Source organism: Micromys minutus (assembly GCF_963924665.1).
Source record: "Micromys minutus genome assembly, chromosome: 9".
Lineage (NCBI taxonomy): Eukaryota > Metazoa > Chordata > Mammalia > Rodentia > Muridae > Micromys > Micromys minutus.
The window spans coordinates 40,326,912-40,351,785 of record NC_137978.1 but is presented as its reverse complement, the minus strand read 5'-3'; the positions used below and the strand labels follow the sequence as shown (position 1 = coordinate 40,351,785).

At 50.7% G+C, this 24,874-nt stretch overlaps 1 protein-coding gene across 1 annotated transcript in view; it reads right to left on the bottom strand.

Annotated features, from left to right (window-relative positions):
* GRIK3 (glutamate ionotropic receptor kainate type subunit 3) overlaps positions 1-24,562 on the bottom strand; it is a gene marked incomplete at both ends in the record, with an annotated part of 203,019 nt that extends 178,457 nt beyond the window's left edge. The window contains one exon of the mRNA XM_080921590.1: positions 24,448-24,562. Within this exon, the coding sequence (XP_080777716.1) occupies positions 24,448-24,562 (115 nt within the window). The remainder of the gene's footprint in view (positions 1-24,447) is intronic.
* Positions 24,563-24,874: the final 312 nt, after the last annotated feature.

Below are 24,874 nucleotides of genomic sequence, written 5' to 3'. Positions count from 1 at the left end.
GCTGTCCTTTATAAGAGTTACTGTGGTCATGGTGTCTGTTCACAGCAGTAAAGCCCTAACCAAGACACCCACAGAGGAAAGAGAAGATCTCCTAGCACAGAAGTTTGATGACCTGAACTCATAGTGGTATTTGACAGCCAGGGCCTGGGGCAGAGTTTCGTCAGAAAATTCTAGAAGACAACACAGGGACAGAACACACTCAACCTGCCTACTGTGCACCAGGCTCTGGGTGAAGCACCCCCTCACTTCTGTCTCCTTTCCTTTGTCATGTGTGAGGTGTGCCTGTGTGTGTGTGTGTGTGCACTTACCTATGTGCATGCATGTAGAAGCCGGGTCATCTTGGGCATAATTTCTCCATCATTCTCCGCCATGTAGTTTTGACACAAGGTCTCTTATTGAAGCTGGAGCTTGCTGCTTCGGCTAGACTGATAGGTCAGAGTGCATCTGGGATCTGCCCATCTCTGCCTTCCCCTCCAGCAATGTGGTCACAGTCACACATGCTCAGACTTACTCCTGTGCTGGAGACCTGAACCCATGTCTTCATACTTGTGTGGTGAGCGCTTTAGGCACAGGGCCATCCCCCTAGCCCATAGTGACACACTCTTCAGATGTTTCCTCAGCACTGCCAGCCAGCTAGGGCTGATTCTGTTCACAGCAGCAGGAAGACTACCCTGAGAGCAGGAAAGCAACTTGGTCCTGGGAGGCTGGACACAGAGGAAGTTGCAGAAGACTCAGGAGGGATCACTTAGAATGCTGCCCAGGCTAGGCCTTCACTGTGGCAGCAGCAGGGGAGACTTCTGAGAACCCCACCCTCCTAGCCTGGGCTGAAGTGAGCCTTCCCTACCAAGCCGTATATCTTTCTCAGCTCAAGGTCCAAAAAGCACCTACTAGTTCTTTCCTCAGACTGTACCCAGCACCCAGGGAGATCTATGTGAGGAAGGGTTTTGTCTGCACTGTCCCTAGGACTCAGTGTTCTGCAGAGACAACAGAATTGGAGGGCAGGAAACCCAAGGTCTCAAGGATAGAGAGTTCTGGGGCTGCTCCTGGCCCTAGCTCTTGTGGAGCCTCATCCTCTCAACAAATCCCCTCACCCACCTGTGCCCCACTTACTCCTCTGTACAGTGGGAGCAAGAAGCCACACTGCTCTGAGCCTGCGTAAGCACTTACAGCATTATGGAATTGTCTCTCGCTTTTCTGTGTCAAACTGTGTGTCTTGCCATAAGTGAAGACCTGGATGGTGAACAATCTGTTTCCTTCCTTTCTTAGAGGTTCAGGTGAAGTTCCCACCCTGCCTCTCCCTTCTCACCCTTCTGGCTGGTCCACATGAAGAAGCGGAGAACTGATGGTTGGGCAGGCAACATGCGCCACTGGTGGGCTGAGCCCTCTCTCCTGTGCTTCACCCAGGGGTCTGCCTAGCTTGCCAGGCTCCTCCTAAATTGTGCTACTCAAGGGTGCTTAGGTCAAAAGATGCTGTCCCTGACCGGCTGAGACAGGCTGACTGCTGAAACACAGCAAGGAAATGAATGGCAGTCACACACTGGCCTGAATCCAAGGACATTGGAAAACTACAGCAGCTCCAGCCCTTGATCCTAATTCTTCCCTTCAAAGAAAGAGGAAAACTGTGGTCTGGTTAAGGCTCGAATTCTGAAGCAGTGTTGGATTAAATCAAGCCTCCACCAATGCTGAGTGGCCCTGAGAAAAAAACTTACATCCTTGAGCCTCAGTATTTCCATCTGTAAAATAGGCACAAAATAACAATGTCAACCTCAAACTGTTGTGGGAATTAAGGTGTCTGATCAACGTGTAGCAATCATCCAGCAATCATTAAGCTATATTAATGGTTTCCACATGCAAATGAGCTAAGGATGTGAGTATTTTGTGGGCCACAATACTATCTTCTTACTATTTACAGAAAGGGCAAAACTGGGCCTGACAAATTTCCTTGGGAAAAAAAAATATTTTTCCATTCTTATGGAATTATTAATTATAGAATCTGAAAAGCTAGGGCTGAAGTAGTAATGTACATCTTTAGTTAGACCAAGGTGAGTGTGTGTGTGTGTGTGTGAGTGTGTGTGTGTGTGTGTGTGAGTGTGTGTTTGTGTGTGTGGTCCATTCGTGCAGAGCCAGAGTTCGGGGAAATGTCAGATTCTTGGAGAAGGAGATTTTAATTAGGTTAGAGTTGCCTCCAAAAAGTACTAAAATTAAATATGAATCCATAATGCATGGCATCATAGCTAATGGTATGCAAATGGGGCCGGGCCTGGCCAGCTGCAGCAGGAACTTAGGCGATCGAGGTAATTGGGAAAAATGTCCCTTGGCCCAAAGCCACAGTCCTGAGGATGTTTCGGGAGAGAACAGGGCATGGGTGTTGGGCTCGAGGGGGGAGCTAATGTCCCTTTAATGGGAGGAGGGCGGCTAATGTGGGGACTGCAATAGAGGGGAGGTGCCACACCACTGAGGAGGCCGGAGACAGGGCCAGGCCAGCTCTGCTTCCCCTGCAGCCTGAGGCTTTGACACGCAGGACAGTTGTGAGGCAGGAGGAAACCACACACAGCTGCCAGTCCGGGTCCTGCCTGGTCCACTGGGCAGCTGTGTAACGTCGAATGTTTCCCCCATACTGGGCTCTGTTACAGGGGAAGAAAGCTAAGTTCCACCCTTTGGTGCCCCCAGTTTTATCTGGGGTCAGACTGGGGTAGGAAAATATTTAGAGCTGTAAAAAAATGGACAATTACTGTTTTCATTTTAGCTGGGGAACAATCAAAGCTGAGTGTGATGATGGACGCCTGTAATTCCAACTCGCTGGAGGCTGAGGCAGGAGGACTACTGTGAGTACAAGGTTAGCCTAGGCCACATGGTAAGGCTCCATCTGAAATAAATAAATAGTAAATACGTAAACAGAAAGCGGGTATTTCAATATTTACACACATACACACATATACATATATACACACATATATACATACATATATATATATATATATATATATATATATATATATATATATATATATTCCTATATACTTGGATCATATCACCTGGACCCTTGCTACAGCCCAAGGGAAACTGAGGCAAAGTCAAGAAAGGAAGGGTTCAGGATTTCATAAATGATTCTGATTCAAGAATCTGTTCTCCTAACAGCAATGCCACTGCTGGCTGGCAAGGTGGCCCACATCTGTAATAAAGCCAGTCTTGGGATAGCTGAGGAGGAGGGAGACCCCAGTGCCAGCTTGGGCTGATTCAAGTCTCACAGGGGGATTGGGAAGATGTTCTGGAGTGGAGGGGGCTCTAGTCACATCTACCTGGGGCAACAGGGAAAAGTCATCCTCCCAGATGTGCCCACTGCATCGAGAGGCCCTGAAACAATTGTACATTTTCAGGAGTGAGTCAGCTCCCTAGGAGTCAGTCTGCAGATGGCACCACATTCAAGCTGTTGGGCCAGCCTCATCTCCTTTTCACCCCCACAGACCAGTGACTGGCCCAGCACTGGGGAGAAATGCCTTGGGCGGTGGTCACAACAGTCATGCGAACCCTGGGACATCCAGTTAGCCTTACAGAGCCTCGGTGTTCTCATCTACAGGATGGGGAGCCTGAAAACTCACAGGGTGACCGTTACATGAGCAGAGGATGCTTGCTGTGTGCACCAGCTCCAGGTGACACACAGTGGTGTGGGAATTACACGCATCCGTTCATTTTATCCTAACTGGGCAATATACAGCATTTATGGGGCTCCCTCACAAGACCCCACTGCCCTCCACACCCTCTGGGTTCTCTCTAGCCTCCTTCACAGACAGATGAGATGCTAACAGCTTGAAGAAGGTTGTGTGGTGTGCCGCGTACCAGGATCATCGTCCCTGGTCCCCTTCAACCCAAGGGCCTGCCTCATACGCACACCATGAAGGCTGTTGTTGTATCCAAGGGGTAGAACTTTCTCATCTCAGGTACCAATTTCAGCAATGTACATAGAAAGTTCCAGCAAAAATGAAGGACTCAGAAGATGTAACATTTTAGAAGCAGCCTGTGGGTCCATTCTGACTCCTGGCTCCTCCGAGGAACGTGGCCCCTGCAGATCCCAGCAGGATATGGTCTCACAACCCACAGGCACAGTAATAACAGCACGTATTGTCCAAAAAAGCAAAACCAGTTCTTCGGGGGCCTAGTGGGTAAATTAACTCAAACCCCATCCAACCTCCACGCTTCTAGATCAGAAGAGTACCTGTCTGTGTTCTCTAAACGATCAGAGTCCTGTCTGTAGGCCCCGGCCCAGGCAGAAGAGAAAATGTAGGTCTAGAAACAGCTGCAAGGTTTTTGGAATGGAAAAGTGTACAGGCCCTTCCTTTGAGAAGAAATGAGTGCCAGAGGCCTTTGCCTATTGAGTTTTCATCAAAGTAATTTATTGATCAATACAGAGAACATGGCTAGTTCAGCGATTTTGTAAAAAATCACCATGTGCTGAACACTAGGAGCACTTTACTGGATTGTGGCATTGGAGGCCCGGCAGGATCACCCGTGTTTTATGGCCTTCTGGGAACCGGGCCCTGGCAGTAACATCTCTGTGGCTTTATCTTCATGACACCAAAACATTTGGACGGAGGAAAAAGATGAGTCAATCTTCCAGATGTTTTGTCTACCTGGCAACAAATATCAAGACGTTTCTCGAACAAGGTCAGAACAACAAACTGGAGCGAGGGAGGCTGGGAAGAGAAGTGAGTGTAAGCAAACACGTCGCTCCTTCCTCACTCCCAAGGCCACGGACAGAGCAGAAGTGAGGGGTTACATTTACTCAGCACCTGCTTACCAAGACCCCCACCCCCACCACGCCCACGGATGACACTTTGACACCTGGAGTTTCTTCTGCCTTTTCAGATGATGCTGGCCTTGTGCTCCCAGAGTGACACGGCCATGAAAAGTGAAGGTACATCCCTGTGCGGAGGGTTTTCCCCGACTCAGCTTTATCTAGTTTGATTTGCATTCCCGGGCCTCAGTTTCCTCCTGTGCAAACTTAAGGGGACATACTGGGAGGCGTTTAAGCCTTCCTGATGAGCAATGAACATTCAGCAGACGTGGCTGCTTCCATGGGGACAATGTGCTACAGTAGGGACCTCAAGGGTCACCCCTCTCTCTGAGTGGAATCCTCTCCCCTCAAACCCTGGAGGGGCCCAAGAAAAGAAGTTAGTGTCTCCTGTTACCATGGCTGCTACAGCAACGGGAAGTGCAAGGCCCCAAGGAAGGTACCTGAGGGTGGGGACCATACAGATTGGCTGCCTCCTGGGTAGGTAAGAGACCCAAGCATGACTCCCAGACACTGGGAATAATGGAGACACTGAGACAAAGTCTCAGAAGCTGAGCCTCTGCTATAGTCTCTTTGGCCACTGACATTCTCCTAAAGTCAGGACCTCTCCCTTCCCATAGTACATTGTGGGGCCTGAACATAGTCCAAGGCTATAGGGCTTAGACAGCATGCCAAAGGTTCCCTCCTAGTTGGTGTCAGGACCAAGATGTTCACTCCATATCTCTGATGTGACCAATGCCATCAGCACTATATCCCCAGAAATGGGACTTGTTTCCAGGCCAGTAAAGCCAGCTGTCTTAAATCCCAGACTGGAACAGTTGGAGGCTCAGGATCCCCAAGTTTGGATATGGGGGATAATCCGCATATCCAACATGTATCCCAGCAGGCAGAGAAGCAAAGCCGGCCCTGAACGCCAAGAAAGCAAGAGGCCCTATTTGATCCAGAACTTAATCCACTTGCACAGAGAGCTGGAGCTGGGCAAAGAAAACACTGCCCAGTCTCATCTGAAGCTTCCTGTGCCACCTGCTCCATCGGGCGATATGACAGCAGGAATAGACAACATTCACAGAGGCTTGCACACGTGGAAAGCCGGGGAGCCTGTGTCAAGAGTCGTCCTAGCAGCCACCTTCGGACAATGTCCACAGAGCACTCCTGACTTCACACAGCCCCCACTCCGGTTACAGAGAATCTACGGGGTGGTGTGAGGTACCCAGAAGCCTAAGCCTGCCTGGAATAGGGGGACCATCTGCCTTCTTGCCACAATTCTCCCCAACTCCTGCCCAAGCAGAGGGCTCGGCTTTGCAAAATTATTGTACAGTTCAGAAGGATATTGGAAAGGGTGCACACACAGCCTGATATCCAGGCCCGATTAGTCACTGAGACTGTGTTAGAGGGATGAGCCTGCGGCCACTTTGAGAACTATGGAGAGAGAACCGGCCGAGGTCGGAGGTCAGAGATCGTTAAAATGTTTCTGCTGAGCTTGATGCCTGTACTTTGGTTCCTTCTGCCTCAAAGACTTGGTAGTGCTTGGGGGAAGACTCTCAGCCTATCTCCACCCAGTATTAAGGCAGTACCTACAGAAAAGCAGAGACCATATCCCTCCCTGACTTAGAGAAGCTCCTTCCTGTCCACATGGGAGGTAGAGTCAGCCAAACAGAAGTGGGACAAGTCAGAGAGGGAAGGTGGAAGGCGGGAGGAACAGTCCTGTCCCTGTCCTTTGCTTCCTCCTGGAAATAAAAACACAGGTCCACAAAACACTCCATTCCTCCCAGAACTCCACTAAAAGCCAGCCTGAAGCAGGACAAGGGGCATCCTGTCATGAGGGGTGATTAGAAACAGGGTGGGGGTTGTGGTGCTGGGGAATGTGCAAGAAAAGGTGGGCACCCAAACTGTATGGACAAGTTCCAATGTCTAAAGGTTAGTTGACTAAAAATTAAACAACTACCATTTAATGCAACTTAAAATTCAATTGATGAGAGGGGCACAGATAAAAAAAATTAAATATACACACACATTAGGCTCACACAGAGAATTCCTTGAATGACCCCACAGTGGGTGTGCTGCTCTGTTTTAATAAAAAAGATCTTAAAAAAGCCTAAAACAAAAATAGCCTGAGGCAGGCAAGGAGGACCACAAGAGCTCTAGCAAGACCAGTGGGACAGAAGGGAATTTAGGTAGCCATGAGTGCTCCTAAAATAGCTGGGGGAGGGCTCCAGAGAGGATGGGGCCTGGGGTGAGATGCTCTTTGGGGTGGAGTAACTGCAGTTCAAAATCCAGAAGAATCAGGAAGGATCCAGAAGGGCAGCATCTGCCCTCCCAGAGTCAATCCGTGCAACTGGGATAGATGCCAGGAGGAAGTGCCCTGGGAGTCCAGGTAGGACTGCTGAGGGCACCCAGGCTAGACCAGGAGAAAAGGATGGGCAGGAGGAACCGAGGCAGGGACCGCTGGGGCAGTGGGGAGTCAAGAAAAGCTCTTCCGGCTTCTTGCTAAGGAAACAGATACACTTACACACACACACACACACACACACACACACACACACACGCCCTCTGAACACTCCTGACAAGCAGGGCAGGGCAGGCCAGTGAGTTTCCACATCTTTTATTTGCGGTAACAATAGCAACAATGTGTCCCCACCAGTGTAATATGGACAACAACAAGTTCTCATTAGAATTAAAAACATTTAAACAAAGAAATAAGTAAAGGTGCTTTGCTTCAAAAGTAACCAAGTTTCTGCCCCAGTGGTGCTAAGGAAAGCAAAGCTGTGTGAGCGGAACCAGCATCCCCTCTGCATGAGTTAGCCAAGGACTTTATGAGCCTCATTATGAGGCATGGCTGCCTCCCACCTCTTAAAGGTGCTACAAGCATGACATGACTCACTGGGACATTCCTAGCACAGTGCCTGGCATGTACCAGGTCAGCAATGGGTCACCATTGTCAGTGGATCACCGTTCTGGATTCGTCATGTGACACTGTATTCACAATGCCATCTGGAAATTAAAAATGGAAAGGAAGAGAGCCCAGTCCAGGCAGATCTCACGGAACCTTTCCCCCAGGAGTCCTTGCCCTGTGGATTGTGCTCTCTCTCCGTCTGCTAAAGAGGAGTGAGGTTGCCCCATGCTCAGCATACAGAAAGGCTCCTCATCCTTCCCAAGTTCCAGACTCCGAGGAGATGGTAAGGGCCAGACAATGACCCATTACTTTCTTTCTCAGGCCTTCCTGCCAGGTTGTTGGGAGGCTCTGGTACACTGCAGGCCCAGCTGGTAGCTAGACCAGTTGCTGCCTGATCACTAGAGGAGCTGTGAGGTGGGCAGTCTGACATCTTCTCAGGGCTTGTTCATGGGCAGCAGGGGACAGGACTTATTATAGATTTTCAGAATAGGGAGCTGTGAATGGGGCTGAAGGTCTAATGGCACTCATGTTGCCCAAGGACGCCAAGAGACAGACATAGAGCTCCCAGGATGGCCAGGGCTCTCATACATACCCAGCCCACGTTCACTACTTAGATGCAAGGCAAAAAAAAAAAAAGACAGTCAGGCCTATGGGAAGAGCTCAAGACAGCAAAAGAGGATGCTTGCTCTGTAAAGCAGCCACCATCCACCACAAATGGCATTTCCTTCCTTACCTGGACTTCTGAAACAGCATCCAATAGGCCTTAGGCTTTCACTGGAGTCATGTCCCACAGCCACCAGAATGATGTTTCAGAGATGTTTGGTTCTGTCCCTCTCCCTCACAAAGTCCTCATGGCTCTGTCCCAGAGTCATTGCTGTCACTCAAACATCCTCCAGGAGGGTCACATGGACACTTGTCCATACCACTGTGCTCACACTTGGATTTTCTTGAGGTTTTCAATGTTGGTTTGAACTAGTTTGAAAGTGCTGGTATTTATTTGATTGTGCTTGTCTACAAAGCTGGTAGTCCCACCCGGGGCAGCTTACACTACTGTTGGCCCCTTGGGCATTTGAGCACATTATAGCTTCTGAGATCTTTTTTGATACAACCACCTCCGAACCCCCTCTCCCCACCTGCCCTCTCTTGCTGCTTTGAGTCTCAACCTGGATGTCATTTTCTTAATACCGAACTTTACTCCTGGAACGTGCTTTGATGCCTGCCTCTCCTGCCAGACTATGAGCTTCCTAAGGACAAAGATCCTGCCTGACTTGCTCACCTTGGTACCGGGCACAAGACCCACAGTGAGTACAAACCGAAGCCACCTGTTGTGAGCCACCACCCTGTGAATGAAGCTCCCCGCTCTGATGATTTGCCGCCTGACCTCAGGTCTTCCGTCTCAGACACCAGTCTCTGCTCCTGCAGAAGGAAGCTTCACACATCAGAGATGGGAGCCAAGTAAGTTGAGGTCTGTGGTATGTTTGCTACAACATCTCCCGGACTCCCAAGCTGGCTACAGTCACCAGTTCCCTCGCTGACCCGTGACACTGTCAGCAGCACCAAGACGAACAGTGGGGTCGAGAGCGTGTGAGCTCAGAGTGTTCCCAGCAACTGCCATGTCACCAGGGTTTGGCCTCCATGGGGTCAGCAGGAGCTGGAGCTGGCACAGCCTTGGTCTTTTCAGGGAACTCGAAAAACCTGGATGTCCTCAGCAGCCTTAGTCATACAGCTGGGCAGACTGAGAATTTCTCAGGGAGGGAATCCCAGGCTCCTTTGTGACGTCATCAGCCAAGCTGTGTGTGTCTCCATTACAGGAAGCCCACCAACCCCATGAGACAGTTTACTGAGTTTACTGAATCTTCGAATAGCTCTAAACGCTGGTCAGCACTCACTGGTCTCGACCTTGCAGGGACCTTTCAGGCCCCCAACACACATACTCACTATAGACCTCAGAGGTTTTTTTCATTACATTTTTATTTATATATACTGGAGTGGGGTGCACATGTGGAGGTCAGAAGATGAATTTGTAAGTGTCAGCTCACCTTCCACCATGTGGGTCCTGGGGACAGGACTCAGGTTGGCTTGCTTGGTGGCAAATGACTTCACTGGCTAAACCCTCTCACAAGCCTGAACTTAGAAACCTACAGACAGTCACTCTTGCCTTCATGTCTTTAAGTTCCTCTCCTTCTCATATGTGTGTGCCTGTGTGTGTATGGTTGTGTGCACACATGTCCATGGATGCATGCATGTGTGTGCAGGTATACATGCATGGATGTGTCAGAGAACAACAATTTCAGATGTCATCCTTAGGGTCTCTCACTATCCTGGAACTCAGAGACCCTCCGCTCCCGCCTCTGCACTGGAATTACATGTGTGCACCACCATGCCTAGCACTGTCTATGCGGGTTCTAGGAATCAAGCTCAGGTCATTAGGCTTGCAAGGCAAGGATGCTCTCAGCTGAGCCACCCATTTCCTTGGCATGATTCAGGTTCTCAGTCTCCAAAGGTGTGTAATGGGGACAGCACACAGTACCTATTACCCTTGAGTGACAGAGACTGATAAGAAGAAAGCACTACCTTTGAGCTGAAAGAGGAGTTTATAGGAGACTTGGGCCATCCTTGGGCTCTCTGGCCAGTGTCAGCAGCAAAACAGCTCACAGGAAAAACTGCCCTTTGCCTGATGAGCCAGGCTGTTAGACCGTCTGCCCTCCCCAGCCCCAGGGAGATTGATGCCCGAACTGACGGATCACTCCAATGTATTAGGTAGATAAAGAAATTGATTATTCCATAAATCATTGTCTCCATGAAAAAGGGGGCCAATTTTTAAAATAAAAAAATATTATAAATCTGTCCAAACCCCTGTGAGGGAAAGTGTGTAGCCATTTCAATTTAATTGTCTGAGAGCTTCTTTGCTGTAGCTCCACAAAGAAAAGACGTGGAAATAAACGAGTCTCCAGCTAGAGGTTCCTATGCCCTAAGGAAAGGCCAGGTCGTGCCCTGAACCAGAGCTTTACTCACCCCACGATAGGAAAAATGCAGATAAACTAGAAAGAAGTAATGGAGAATTCCATCCCTCAGATGTTTAAAAAGTGGGTTCTGGGGACATGGGAAATAACTCAGTAGATAAAGTGTTTCTGCATAATCGTGAGGACCCGAGTTCAAATGCCCAGAAGCTGTGTAAAAAGCCAGGCATGGCTACGAACATCTGCAACCCCAGTGCTGGGAGATGGAGACAAGCAGCCCCTGGGGTCTGTCTGTCTGTCCAGACTGTCAAATCAAAATGTCATGCTCCAGGTTCAGTGAGGTGCACCATCTCAAGAACTGAGGTGGAGAAACAACCACAGAAGACATCCAAGGACTCTTGTACAGGTCAGTGCTCTCTCTCTCTCTCTCTCTACCCACCCCCCTCTCTGTACACACACACACACACAGCTAATCTCTTCTCTTCTAGAAAAATTAGAATTATATCTAGGGAAAGAAAATCCTGAAGAAAGAAAATGAATCCTGGAGGGGGCTGGAGGAGGCTGGAAGGGGTTGAGGGAGCTGGAGAGAGCTGGAGGGGGCTGGAGGGAGCTGGAGGGGGCTGGAGGGAGCTGGAGGGGGCTGGAGGGAGTTGGAGGGGGCTGGAGGGGGCTGGAAGGGGTGGAGGGGGCTGGAGGGGGCCTAGAGAGGGCTGGAGGGGGCTGGGGAATGGGGCATAAAAATTCCTGGGAGAAAACAAACTGAAAAACTTATCTGGAAGGGGCAAGGGAAGCTGGGAGAGCAGAAGCATAGAGGAGCTGGGAAAGATGGGCTTCCCTCCCATGTCTGCAGTGTGACATGTAGCCCAGCTCTGAGCCTCTCTGAGCTTCATTACTTCTCCCAGAATACAGAAAAACAAGGAAGCTCCAAGCACAGGGCTTTGATGTAGGCTATACACACCTCAGTGTGAGGGACCAAGGTGTTATCACTACCTCGATCTCCCATAAAGACCCCGAAATGCTCCCTGGCTCAGGACACAGCTACACCCCAACTCTGCAGTTGCCTGTCTGTGCTCTTCCACACAGAGTGGGTGCTCCACTAATGTTTGATGAATCAATGAGTCAGCCCAGAATCCATGTGAAAAGGACAGGAAATAAACACAAAATACAAACAGCATAAAAATAGCCACATTTCCAAAGCAGTTTTTTTTTCCCTTCTGCTTTCTTAAGGGAAGAAAAAAAAAATCCCCAATCCCTCGATTCTGACATTTTTCAAGCTAGCGTCCCCAAAGCAGCCGTAACTGTGGCTGCCACAACTCCACTCTCATGCTGCATGTTCTAGGACTTTCTATCTGCTGTAGGCTTCTGAGGCCATCTTGCCTCTGATGTCCCAAGAGCCCAAATGGCAAGTCCTCTGCTATTCTGACATGTGTTATTCTTCTTTGTCTCTTTGGGTTCTAATGCAAATGTGCCCAGCAAATTCTTCATTCCCTGGTGATGGACAAAGGTTCCCTCACCCTCCATCCTCTCTCACTTCCTGTCTAGGATTGGCCCCTGTCATACACACCCCTGTCACCAGGCTTCTCTGACACATCCAGGTGATGATGCACCTGGAGCAGAGAGGCTCTTTGAGGGAACGCTGCAAAGCTGTGACACACTGGTTTCCCATCACTCGAATGAATAGTAATTTCATTTATTAGCAGAAAATAAGGTTCTATTACAGGTGTGCAGGGCTCCACAGCTCAGGAAACAATAACACAGAAAACACGTTTAAGAAATCACATTTAGCAGGGTGAAACTACATTACGGAAGCCCACTTACCAAATGCAATGTGAAAGATGATGCCGCCGGGCCGAGCAGAGACTCGTGGTATCAGGTGTAATATCTGACAGACAGATGTTCATGCGTTTTGTCATCTGCTCCCACTGCCTAGCGGACACGCTGTACGTGGCGCCAAAGATTTTAAGAACAGTTTGTGTGGATGGGGAGACCAGGAGAATTCTACCCAAAGGTTGCCTCTTCCTTAACTGTGACTTACTGGACTCTAACAAAATCCCCAGTGTTTTCTCACCAGCTGTGGGCTTCTTAAAGACAGCTGTCCTATATGTGACTAGCAGAGTCCTAGGGCACCTGCGCTGGAAGGCAGAAGACCTGTTTAGTGTGATCTTAACCAAACCAGGACTAGACATGGAAGCCCTGGATAACATAGAGCCCTAACCCAGAAACAGGATGCTCTCCGTGGTGCTGAAAATAGTGAGTCCAGGGTGACCCTCCTAACCGGGCTGTAATCTGGGAGGAGCTTTTATCAGCACACACAGACACAATCTGTACTCTCTCTGTGTGCAGAGGCCAAGACTAGGAGTTGATGCTTCAGCCTCGTTTTCAACACAGCTCACCAAGAAGTATAAAACAGGTCATTTCCTGTGTCCTCAGTACCCTTAACTGTGGCACCCCAACCATGGCCATGCCTCCGCTGGTGGTCCGGTTCTTCCATGGACCCTGACAGCAAACACTATGACCTAGTCTCCTCCATATAAAAAAGGATTTCCCAAATTCAGCTGGAAGACCCAGACTCTACTTCTTTTATAAAGTCAGGGACTCAGTCTCCCTGACGGAGGCATCACTAACCCTCTCTCCCTAGGGATCAGCTGTAATTCAGTTTAACCTGAGAGTTCCCCATATTTTATTTACTGATTTGCTGTTATGAGACATCTAAAATAGACGGCTGTCACCTCTATTAAACTGGAGGAAAAATGGCCTTGTCAGCAACGGGCTTTTGCTGCTCATGAAGTGTCGCCTGTTTCCCTGTGGACGGACGTGAGAAAATGGGAGGGCCTAGCTCTATCTAGAAGGGGGCTGGCCCCTTCTGCTATGTCTGTGAAGGGCATTGGGAGGGGCTGATAGCCTGAACTCATATCACTCGCAGCTATACCATGGTGGCAGGCAGGTCATCTAGACGCTCAAGAAGGAAGATCATCACTAAAGTCCTGTTTCCCTAGTGATCAGGGAAGACTGCTGTCATTCTTTGGGGCTCTGGACAAGGAACAGCTGCCAAACCTCCCCTAGGTAAGCTGGCTCTACAGAAGCAAACCCCCTTGGGACATCTCTGGCAAGTATACGGTCCATGTACACACACACACACTTAAAGCTCTCAAAGAGAATGATGCGCATCCCGAGTCTCCAGGATGACAGCTAACCTCCAGCTGTCAGTCTGTTGTCTACACATCCCAGCAGGATCCAGAGAGGTGGTAAAGACTGGCGGAGGTGCCAGTGGCTCAGCCATAATAACTCTGCCTGACAGCCATTCTGAATGATCAGCCCTGTTAAGGACCGGATGAACAAGTTCATATCCTTAGACCAGTTCCCAAGAGAGAAGCAAAGACACTGAGGAGTAAACGGGAAGGAGAAAGGCAGAGGGGCCGAGACTGAATCCTCACTCTCTTCTGGAAATGGACAGCTGTGTCTCAAGGGGAGAGCCATCAGGATATGAATCAGACCGGATGAGGATGTCTGCCTCGTCCTGGGCTTGGAAAAAAAGGGTTCATTGACTACAACCACTTGGTGTAACCCAGGAGACTAGACAGCAAAGGTCTTGATATAGAAGAGGCCAACCTGAGTGCTTGGAGAATACCAGGGGCCTCACGAATACCCTGACTTCAGTGAAGAATGCAGGCTGCTCATTAAATTTTTAGGGACAAGACAGGAAAGGCACTAAACTGAATGACAAGGCAGTTAGGTGGCCTTGTGTCCACATGACCATCGTCATGATGGATCCATTAGCTCAGCCAATGTTTACTCATCCTCTATGATGGGCTAAGCACAAACTGTGCTAGATACAGAGGACAGCAGAGAGTGCCCCACGCCCACCCTGGGCTCATTGTCTCTATAGTAACCGAGAACAACGAAGTGAGCACTTTACCCAGGACAGTGAAAGGACGCTCTGGGGACTTGCAGAAGGCAGTGGAGGTCAAGAAAGGTTTCCTGGAGGAAGACACATGTTGGCAGAGTTATAGGTATAAGTTGGCCAAAAAGGAGAGCAGGGCAGACGTCAGGGGTGAGTGTGGAGAATCCGAGCATCCTGGGAAGCCTCAAGCATTTGCTGGAGAGGGAGAGAAGATGTGAGGGGAGGGTGGGCCATGCCTGAGTCACTCTGGCCACTGCCAGGCACTGGTTTCAGCCATGTCTTACAACAAAACAGACATGTCTAAAGAAAGGGAAGACCTGTCCACGCCAGGTTCTGATGGCATAAGGTGTGTTACACAACATAATAGGCAGCTCCCGAAAGCCCTACTGCCCCAGCCCACTGGAACATCATCTCTAAAGACCCCAGGAAGGCAGCCAGAGAGGAAGGGGATGGTGACATTTTTACCCATTTTCTGAGATGGGAGTTGTGGGAACAGGCCTGGGTGGTCCGCCGACAATGAACAAGAAAAAAAAAAGACTCAAAGGCAGGAGATAATTGACAGGCCCTGCCTGGAGGATGAGAGAGGTTATTGACTGGTAGTGAATTCTGTGGTAAGAACTCACGGACTGGATGTGGTGGCACATACTTTTGATCTGAAGACAGAGGCACGTGGACCTCTATGAGTTCAAGGGCAGCTTGGGCTATGTGGTGAGACCCTGTATCAAAAGAAAAAGAGACCCCGTGATCTCAGGAGACCGCCAATGTGGTATAGTCACAGCTTAATAAGAAATGGCTGCTTAAATGCCCGAACTAACTGGGAGTTGCATTATTAGAGGCCAAGGCTAAGATCCAGGGAGGCGGATCTGATTTCAGTCCTACTGATTTCAATAAACAATCAGTATAATGGCAGACACGTGCTGGTCGACCTAGGCATCTTCGGGACAAAGAAAATCCTTCATATTTGTCAGGATAGGATGGGGAGCCCACCTCCATCAGTTTCAGGGTGATCTTACAGCAAGAGCAACAGGAAGCAGCTACTGAATACCTACATAGGGGAAATCTAAGCACTCCCTGTGCATTAACTCACCTGATCCTTACCAGATGCCGGGAGACAGGTATGATCATTGTGAGTAGTATTCTGAGATACGTAACCATTTGCCCAAGACCATACAGGCGGGAAATTCACAAAGATGGCCTTTAAAGATTGTCTGTTGGATCCAAGAACCTGTAAACTTATCCACAATGCTCAATAGAAAAAGTTTGTGTTGTCTTTGTTGTTGTTTTGATGTGTGTGCGTGCGTGTGAGGTGTGAGCGTATGTACACCCACTGGGGTGCCAGGCCAGCTGGTTCTTATGAAATCCTAGGATGGGAAAGTTACTGCTCCCATCCCACAGGTAAGAGAACCTAGACTGTGAGAAGTGAGTTGTCCAAATTCACACAGGCAGGAAGGAAGGGGTTTTAAGGCCAGGTGCTCCCATCAGCTCCTCAGAACTGCAGGCTGATGTGTTAGAGTTTCTGAGGGAGCAACTGCAGCCCACACCGATAAAGAATGGGTGGGCCCTAAAAGCAGCAGGCTCCCTGAAACTTGAGTTAGGCTCTGGTATTCTGGTACAGATAGGCTTCAGGAACTCCTCCACCATGTTGTGACAGTGGTATCTCAAAAGGGTGACAACCAAGGTAGACTTGATGGCTCTCCATCATCCTTACACCCCAGAGGCCGAGGCAAAAGGAGAGAGCAGAGGATTTGAGGTGAGGTCAGCCTGTACTACGAAGAGAGACGTGACTCAAAACAAGGAAGCAAACAAACAACTCAAGTGGAGAGGAAGAGGGGGAGGGGTAGAGGAAGGGAAAAAGGGAGGGAGGGAAGGCAGGCACAGATCTCAGGCCAGTAGCACTCACTTTAGCAAGTCCATAGGCCTCGCCCCTTCTGGGGGCTGGGGTCCTGGTAAGTCTGTGTTTGAAAGAATTCTCCGTGATTCTGATGAATGCCAATACCGGAGAACCGGAAACCCAGAATGACCCCTGGAGCTCTCGGCAGCCCAATTCTTCGCCATAGACCGGAAATGGGATGCTTGGAGCCCTGGGAAGTCCTTGGCTTTCCGCTCCCGCTTTTCCGCCCAATTGGGCAGCTTTTAGAAATAGCGCATTCAGTTCTGCAAAGCAGAGGCAGGGAGGCTTTGCAGAGGTCCCTGGCGTTGCCATATTTAAAGAGCTCATTCCTGCAGTTTTTCTGAGAACTCCATAAAACCCCTTCTACCAGCAGCCTGTCTTGAATAGCAGGAGACTTAATTGTCTCCTATGAACTGGAACCCTCTTGACACAAACAGGAATCTCAGCACTTCATTCCTTTTCTCTCTGCCGTCCTTAACTACTATTCAGTACAGCATCAAAGGATCTGGAGTAGAGGCTTGACACCCCCACACCCCCGTTCTACTGGGTTCATTATCTCCAATCCTCACATCACCATGAGGTCTCCCTCCCCAGCTTTTTGCCTTCATTACCTGTCACCTTCCAAAAGAGCCAGAGTCTGTCCTTCTGACCCAGCCACAGACCGGCTCCCATCTCTACTGACCTGTCCAAGAAACAAACACTGAACACCCTGTAGAAGAAGGGCCGGCTGACCAGAACCCCTCAGAGTAATCCCTCAAGAGCATCCCAACACCACTCCCCAGGGTCTTCCCAGCTCTGAACGCCGGCTTTTAAAAAAGCATTTCAATTAAATCTCTGCAGATGCAAACGCAGCGCCCCAGGCTGCAGGTGTGTGATAAATAATGGTCCAGGAGTGTCCTAGGAAGGGCTCCTCTCTTGCCCTTGGAATTGGCCCAGTGGCTGGACTTGCCCATTCTGCATTAGGGCACACTGATATGTATGCAGTGAGCAAAACACATATGGAGCTGCTTGGAGCATACACTCCAGGGTGAATACAAAGCCCAGAGCGTGTGCTTCAGAGGAAAGTCTGATGGCAGAGACAGGGCCTTCACCCCAGGGGAACCATCCCCCTCCTTCTTGATTATTAAACATTAGGCTCAGTACAAAGATAACACATGTCATCACCTTTAATCCGAACCTCGGCCCTGTGAAGGGTGTACTATAAGGCTCAGCCATACATAATGTTTGTAGGTCAAAAGGAACAGACTAGACTCTCAGGAAATGTTGAGACTTCGATCTCAGCTAAAGAGAAAACAGAGGCTCAGAGGGGAAGTGACGTGGCCTGGGTCATGCAGCAAGCACACAGGAGTAGATTCACACTGAACACAATCAGCTATGTCCCGTCAAACCCAGACACACTGTTATTCGGAGGTGCCAAAAAAAAAAAAATCCATAAGTAAACTCAGACATGGCATATGATGCCCGTGCTGGCTTCTATGTGAAAAACATAAAGGAAAAAAAAAAAAAAAAACCTAGCTTATTATCCATAGAACACATCATTATGAAAGCTCCATTTTGGTAGTGTTGTGGGAAAGGTGGCCTTCTCTAAAGCAGATGGCAGAATCACAAGCATTAGAGAAAGTCCAAACCTCTCCTGAGCCTAACCACAGTCAAGGTCATTAACACTAGCAAACAAGTCTATAAAGGTCAAAAGAAGCAGAGGCAGGAACGTAGGCTGCGACTGAGCTGTGAGGAGAAGAAAATGCCAGCGGGAGGGACAGCCTGGACTCTGGAAGTAATTCAAAGAAATAGGACAAAGTCAGTTGGGGGAAGGGTAGCACAGAGGGCTTTGGGGCCTCAATGCTGTAAAATGTGTTAAAAGGGAAGACCAACAAAATCAAACAGCCTGTTGCCCTCAACTTTCAGTTCCCTGGCCCTCCTCTAGTCTCACTTCTCCAACCCCATTGGTTAGGATTGTGTCTAGCAGCTAAGCCTCTCTAAATCCAAAAACTGTGGAACCTGAAGTTCACCCAGAAGAAGGGGAGAGTCCGGATTTAAGGAGGCACTCATTGTTGCATCACCGAGGCAAGCTCAAAGTCCTCATCTTTTGGGAGCTTCCTTAAATCCTGACACCCGGGAACCTTCACCGAACTCCCATCTCTGAACTGGTCTCCAGCTACAGGAATAATAGTAAAGATGTAATGCTGATCGTTGGACCTTACACCTTATGAAGAGACATCACAATTATCTGACTCTGGGAGACAGGCATTCTATATCTCCCCGATTTGCAGACGGAGAAGCTGGACAATGGCAGTGTGAGGACCCCTCTGTCCAAGCCAATCTTAAATGTGTCACGGCTGCAGTAAGTGACACAGCTCCTCCATTCACCAGCCAAATGGCAGTTGCTGACAGCAACCACTATGCCCTGTGCGTTGCCCACCAATCTCGGTTCCAAACCAGATAGGCTCCATTTAGAAGATGGGCATGTGACTCTTGCTTAAAAATAGAACAACATAAAAACTATCAGTAGCCTGGAAAGGATGATGGAGAGGGGAGGGGATGAGACCAGGGAGAAAGAACAAAGACAGCCCACCCACCATGTTTCTTCTTTGCCTGCTCAGGGGTGATAAAGGCTGGAGGTGAGACACGCAGGTGTGTGTGTGTGTGTGTGTGTGTGTGTGTGTGTGTGTGTGTGTGTGTGTCTTTGAGGATATCCTGGGAAAGTCGTGGGAAGCAGAGGGATTTCTGTGAGTAGACTGGCCTCAACCACAGAAGGATCCCGCTTTTATCTGGGGACTTTGATTAAAGCTCTGGACACTCAAAAGCCCAAAGCCAGGTGGAGTAGGGAAAAACATAAGAGCGTGCGTTTCCCTGGATAGCCATTCGTTTTCAGAGCCGTCTATATACGGCTCATCAGCAAGGTGAGCCTGATACAACATATGACCACTGATGAGGGTAAACAAGGCACCGAAACCATCCCAGGCCAGCCAGAGCCCCAGAACCACGCAGCTAGATCTTGTTCAGCTTCCAGAACCATGGGCCCGGGGCCTGCATTTAGCCCCCTTATAAATTATTGATGTTTTCAAACTATACAGCCAGCTCCGAGCACCAGATCTGGAGGCTATCTGATTGCAGTTCAAGTCCAGTGTCTACTAAGTACTAGCCTCGTGTGTTTCGGGGAAAGTGAGTTCCCCTAGCTTAGTTTCTTTGTCTGCAAAATGGGGAGCAGCACCATCAGCTTTGTTGGAGGCTCAATAGGATAATGGAGAAAAATGCCACAGATACATTTATTGAGCACTTACTATCTCTCTGCTACTTGTCATTGTTTGGAAAGCATTCTGAACAGCTTGGCAGCTATTAAGTGCTCAATAAACTATGGCCATGGTATTGTGGTTGCTTTATTATTTTGATTATGCTCCAGACTCAGTGGGGCCCCAGGCAGGAGACTGGGAGGCCATCCGAGCACAGGCACACTGCCCTCTGGTGCTGCTGCTGAGGAATCAGCAAAACACTCCAGGCCAAGACCAAGGCACCAGTGATATCCGGCCCTCTGGAGGACTCTTCCTTCTCAGGGCTCCTACCCCACCTCTCTAACCTCTGGAGGACACACCACGGTCTTCTGGTTGCAGACTCCAGAAATGGGCTTTATCCTTGGATGTCAATTCTCTGTTGCCAGGCAGATCCTGAGGACCTCCATCCCCTATTCGATTTTACATGACCCAGAGAAGTATCAGAGTTCAGTTGCCTCTAGCAGGTCCTAAGCAAGGATGGGCTCAGGATGCAGCTGTAGGAGAGAGGGGTGGCTGACTGACTGTGAGAGGATAGAGAGGCCTTGCCTCTCATGCACTAGAATCAGCCCTAGCCACAAAGCACAAATCTCTCCCTTCCAAGCCTGCAGCTTTCCTTGTCCCCTGAGGAGGGGTAGTTCTAATGCCTACAGGACCACCGGGACCTTCTGTCTCTGCAGGATACTCTACTTCCTAATGCTAGAACTCTGTGCCTGTGTGATCACTGGGGTCCTGAGAAGGCTCACAGTTGTGGGGGGGGGGTGAGGAGCCAAGAGCAACCTCTCAAAACCTCCTTTATAACAGCACCGGTGAGCTAGATGTCTAAACTCAGCCCATCCTGCGCAGCCACATGGAAGATGCCCGTGACCTTGGAAAAGCTTAGCCCAACCTGGCTCACCCCACACAAACCTAAAGACCCCAGGACATTCTGACGCCAAAAGACGTGTTCGGTGCAGTGAGCACGGAGGGGAAATTAGAACCAGCTGGAGGAGGAGGGAAGCCCAAGCTGACAGGAGCAGCTGGGCTGGGCTGGAAAGTGAAACAGAAATTCCTCAAGTTAATGCTTTCTAAGGCCCCTCGGGCCACTCCCAGGTTTTGTCTGAAGCTATTTACTTCTAGGGGGGAAAACCCTATTGATCTTCGTTCAGCGGCTGTCAGTTCCTACAAGGCGCAGTGTCTCCGCACATCACCAGTCGAGAGAATTCCTCATTGTTTTTACACGCAGTGACTCTCAAACTCAAGAGACAGAGTGTTTGGGACAATTTGGATGATCTGATCAGAGGAGGGGCACATGGGGGGTCCGTTGTCCACAAGAAGGGCTGCTGAACCCCTGTACACTCAGTAACTGCGTAGTTCTGCCCTGACTGTGGAAGCTCCGAGAATGCAGTGCTGGGCCCGCCCTTCCCTCCCACCCCCTTACACCTGCTTTATGTCTCTGCAGTCATTTGGCTTTGAATACCCCCACTGGCTGGCCACCGAGCTCCTCATCACAAGAAAAGGGCTCTCTGGGCTTCCCCAGCTGCTACCACCACTGCCTGGCTCCTTTTTCAGATTCCAAGTCCCTAATCCCACCGTATGTCTGTAGTCCTGGGAAAGATATAAGCAGGAAACCTACATGGATGGTGTCTATTCTGAAGGGAACTTGACACCACAGTTAGGATGTCAACCAGGCTGTGCACATCTGGGGAAATTGAGCATCAAGGTGGGAAAAAGAATAGAATTTTATCAAAGTGATCCAGTTCATTAAGAGCAGAGAGAACAGGAAACCCAAGCCTCTGGCCTCTATGCCCTTCACCCCTCCTCTTGTAGATTATGAACCTATAAAATCCAAGTCCCCATGGAAAGTCACTGAATCTCATTTGGCTGAGAAGACCCTGAGTCTAACTGCTTATCCTAAGTTAAGACCCCCCTGGATCCATCCAAACAACAATAATGATGGCAATAATAGTACAATGCAGAACAATATGTCTCACAAGCCTTCAATGGCAGCCCTTGATAATCACACACAGAATACATCTTCCACATATTCATATAAAATAATCAATGATCATTTTTTCTCCGCAGACTACAATCCAATTACTCTCTCTCTCCCCCACTCTCCTTTGTTACTTGCAAACCAACCAAGCAATCAATGCCTTGACCTCTCCCTCTGATAGACACAATTACAAAAAGACAGAGCTGTGCAATTCATCTATTCAAGACAGATTGTTTGAACACTCTGTCACACTGCTGAGCTATCCATCTCCTTGTCTAAGAGGGAATTTCAGCCCCCAAAAAGGCACAAAGAGAAGGGGCGGGGAATGCGCTCCCCAGGCCGGAGAGCCCATCTTGCACCTGCAGGTAAACCCTCTCTGGTCCTGTGCTCAGCGAGGACGCCTGGCTGCTGGAGAAGGGATTCGGGCTCTCCAAGCTCAAGCAGCTCCAGCAGAAGCACCCAGCACGCCTCAGAGATGCTCAGCTTCCAGGGCCTCGATCCCTGCAGCCCCAGCCAAGAAGCCTCAGATCCCAGAGATGGGACCAGAGAGATGGCATCCAGCCTAGCCAAGTCAGTATCTTTGGGTTGCAGCATGAGCTCCCTCCTCCTCCTCCTCCTCCTCCCCTCTCTCTTTGCTTCCTGCTTCCCGTGCTCTACCTCCAGCTGAGGTTCAACTTCAAGTTCCAGAAGGGCAGGAGCTAAGCTCCCTAGGCAGCTCCAAAGAAGCCCAGAGGCCTCAGACCCTTCCCAGCCTCCAGTCAAAGCTGGCCCTGCTCCAGTAGTCACGTTTGGCATCAGTGCTGAGAGTCAAATAGGGCAGGACTCTCGGATATAAATGGCCCGGGCCGACATGCTAATTAATCCTGGGGCTTAATATGAAGAAGATTAGAAGGGAGGGGCCCTGCCATTCTTAACTTCGCTATCACACTGTGACTCAAGAAAGGGACATAGGTTTGGAATGTGTTCTTCCTCCGGGCAATGAGAAGACCTCTATATACTGTCCCAGTGACAAGGGCAGGTGAGAGCCAGTTACCCTGCCCATTTGCGGCCCACACCTCTGAGGCTGTGCTTAACCTGTTCCTGTCTCTCTAGGCCTCCAAAGATTCCTGAAACTGGGCTGGAAACACACCCATCCCATCCTCTGGAGAGGGGAAGACCAAGGAAGATAGACCTGCAAAGCACTGGAGAGGGCACAGAACCCGATGAGGTTCCCTAGCTCAAGGACACGCTACCATGAAGGTCTCCCAAAATCACAAGGACTGAGAAAGGAGATTAAAAAAACAAAAACAAAAACAAACAAACAAACAAAAAGAAAAACCAGCGGTGGCCCACTACTAAATGATTAGCTAGAATGGTGACCAAGCCAGTACTGGGGCAGTAATAGAGATAGGAAACATTCTTGGCATTCCAGAGAAACCTGGACTACAAAGGGTTAAACTTGACTGTGAGGGCTGTCCCCAGATTCCCCACAGGTGCCTCGCCTTCTCCGCCTAGGGTGTTATGCTTGCCCATCCTGGTCCCAGATCGGATTGTAGGCATGTACCGGAAGACCTCAGCATCTGCAGATCTAAGGATCGTTTTCTGCCCCCATTCTGAAGCTGAGTTCAAGAGGACGTGGCTCCAGGGAGAGTGAGCGAGATGACTGCCTCCTAAGAAAAACCTCAAGTACATATAACCAAGCCTGGCCAGAGTTCCCTGCATCCTCATCACACCACCGGTCACCCAAAGTCCGCTCTTGCCGGAGCAAAGACGGTTCCTGGAAGGGGGAGCCCCGGAGGAGGAAGGTGGCTCTGTCTGGGTAGAACTCGGTTGGCTGCGCACCAGATGTTGGTGTCTCGCGAACTCGAGCTGCCCAGGTCTCCGGCCTGGTATCGGCGGCCCCCGGTAACGGAGGCTCCTGGCTCAGCCTTGCGGAGTGAGTGGGCTAGAGACTCGAGTGGGCTCCCGCCCAACCCCGAGCGCTGCTGCGCAGGGTGCCTCCGGCGGCCACAACAAAGTTAAAGCCCAGAGTAAGAAATCTGCAGCGGTGAAAGAAGCGGAGAAGCCAGAGCCCCCAAAAAAAGCCGCGCGCAGAACGCCAGCCGCCGCCAGCTGCGGAGGGATTTCGGCTAACTTTAAAAGCCATTCGCAACCCTCGGCCGCCGTCCCTGGCTGCGCTGGGCTGCCTTCTGCGCTTCCTTTTCCCAGCCTCGGTTACTCCTCGTCGAAAGAGGCCTGGGCCTGGGGGACCCGCTCTAGCGACAAGCAGGGGACTGCCCCTCTCCTGCCCCGCGCCTCGGCCAGCTAGGGGCAAGAAAATCCGCCATCCTAATCCATCGAATCCATCCCCTATACCCCCTGCCTGTCCCCAAGCTCCAGCGAGGTGCCCGTGGTGGAGAGAAGTTGGCGCCTTCCCTAGGGCTCCCACTCTGCACAGAAGCCAGTCCCAGAACTAGGTCTGCGGCCATCCTTGCTAACAGTCGCGGCGAAATTCCCCCGAGGCGCTGGCTTAGGGCTAGAACCTTCGCCACACTCCACTGCGTCGCCTTCCCCGGAGCGTACTCAGGTCCCCTCGCCACCGCGGCCGGGTTGCCTCCTCCCCGTAAGTAAGGCCCCACGACCCGGGCTTTGGAACTTTGTCCTCCCCGCCAAGAGCTCCCAACAGACACCCGAGCCCTGCAGCCTAGAGGGAGGTTGGGACAATCTTTCGGATCACGTTCAGAGCACCACTACCCCCCAATTCCCATCCCCACCCGAGCGCGCCGAGACCCCCGGCTCTTGGGGAGCCCTTACCGATCCGGATGACGTGGGGCATCCCGCGCGAGTCTGGGATCCAGAAGGCGCACACGAGGAACCCGGCCCAGTATTCCCAAACCAGACTCCGGAGGCGCCGCCAGGGAGCGGTCATCGTTGGGCGCCACCGAGCGTGCCCGGGGCGCGGCCGTGGCGGGCTCCCTGGGGCGGCAGCTCTAGGCGCGGGCGCGCAGCAGCCCCCGAGGCGCCGCCTGGCCCAGCCGCCCGGCTCCCGAGCGCCTCTGCGAGTGGGGGGCGCCCCGCAGCGCTGCGCACATCTTACTGGGGGGCCGCCCCGCCGGCGCCCGCCCGCCTCGGCTGCCGCCCACGGGCCGCCCGCGAGCGAAGGCTCCTGGGCTCCGCCCGGGCTCCGCTCGGACTCGGCTGCGGCGTCTCCGGCTCGCGTCGGCTCGGCTCCCGCGCGGGC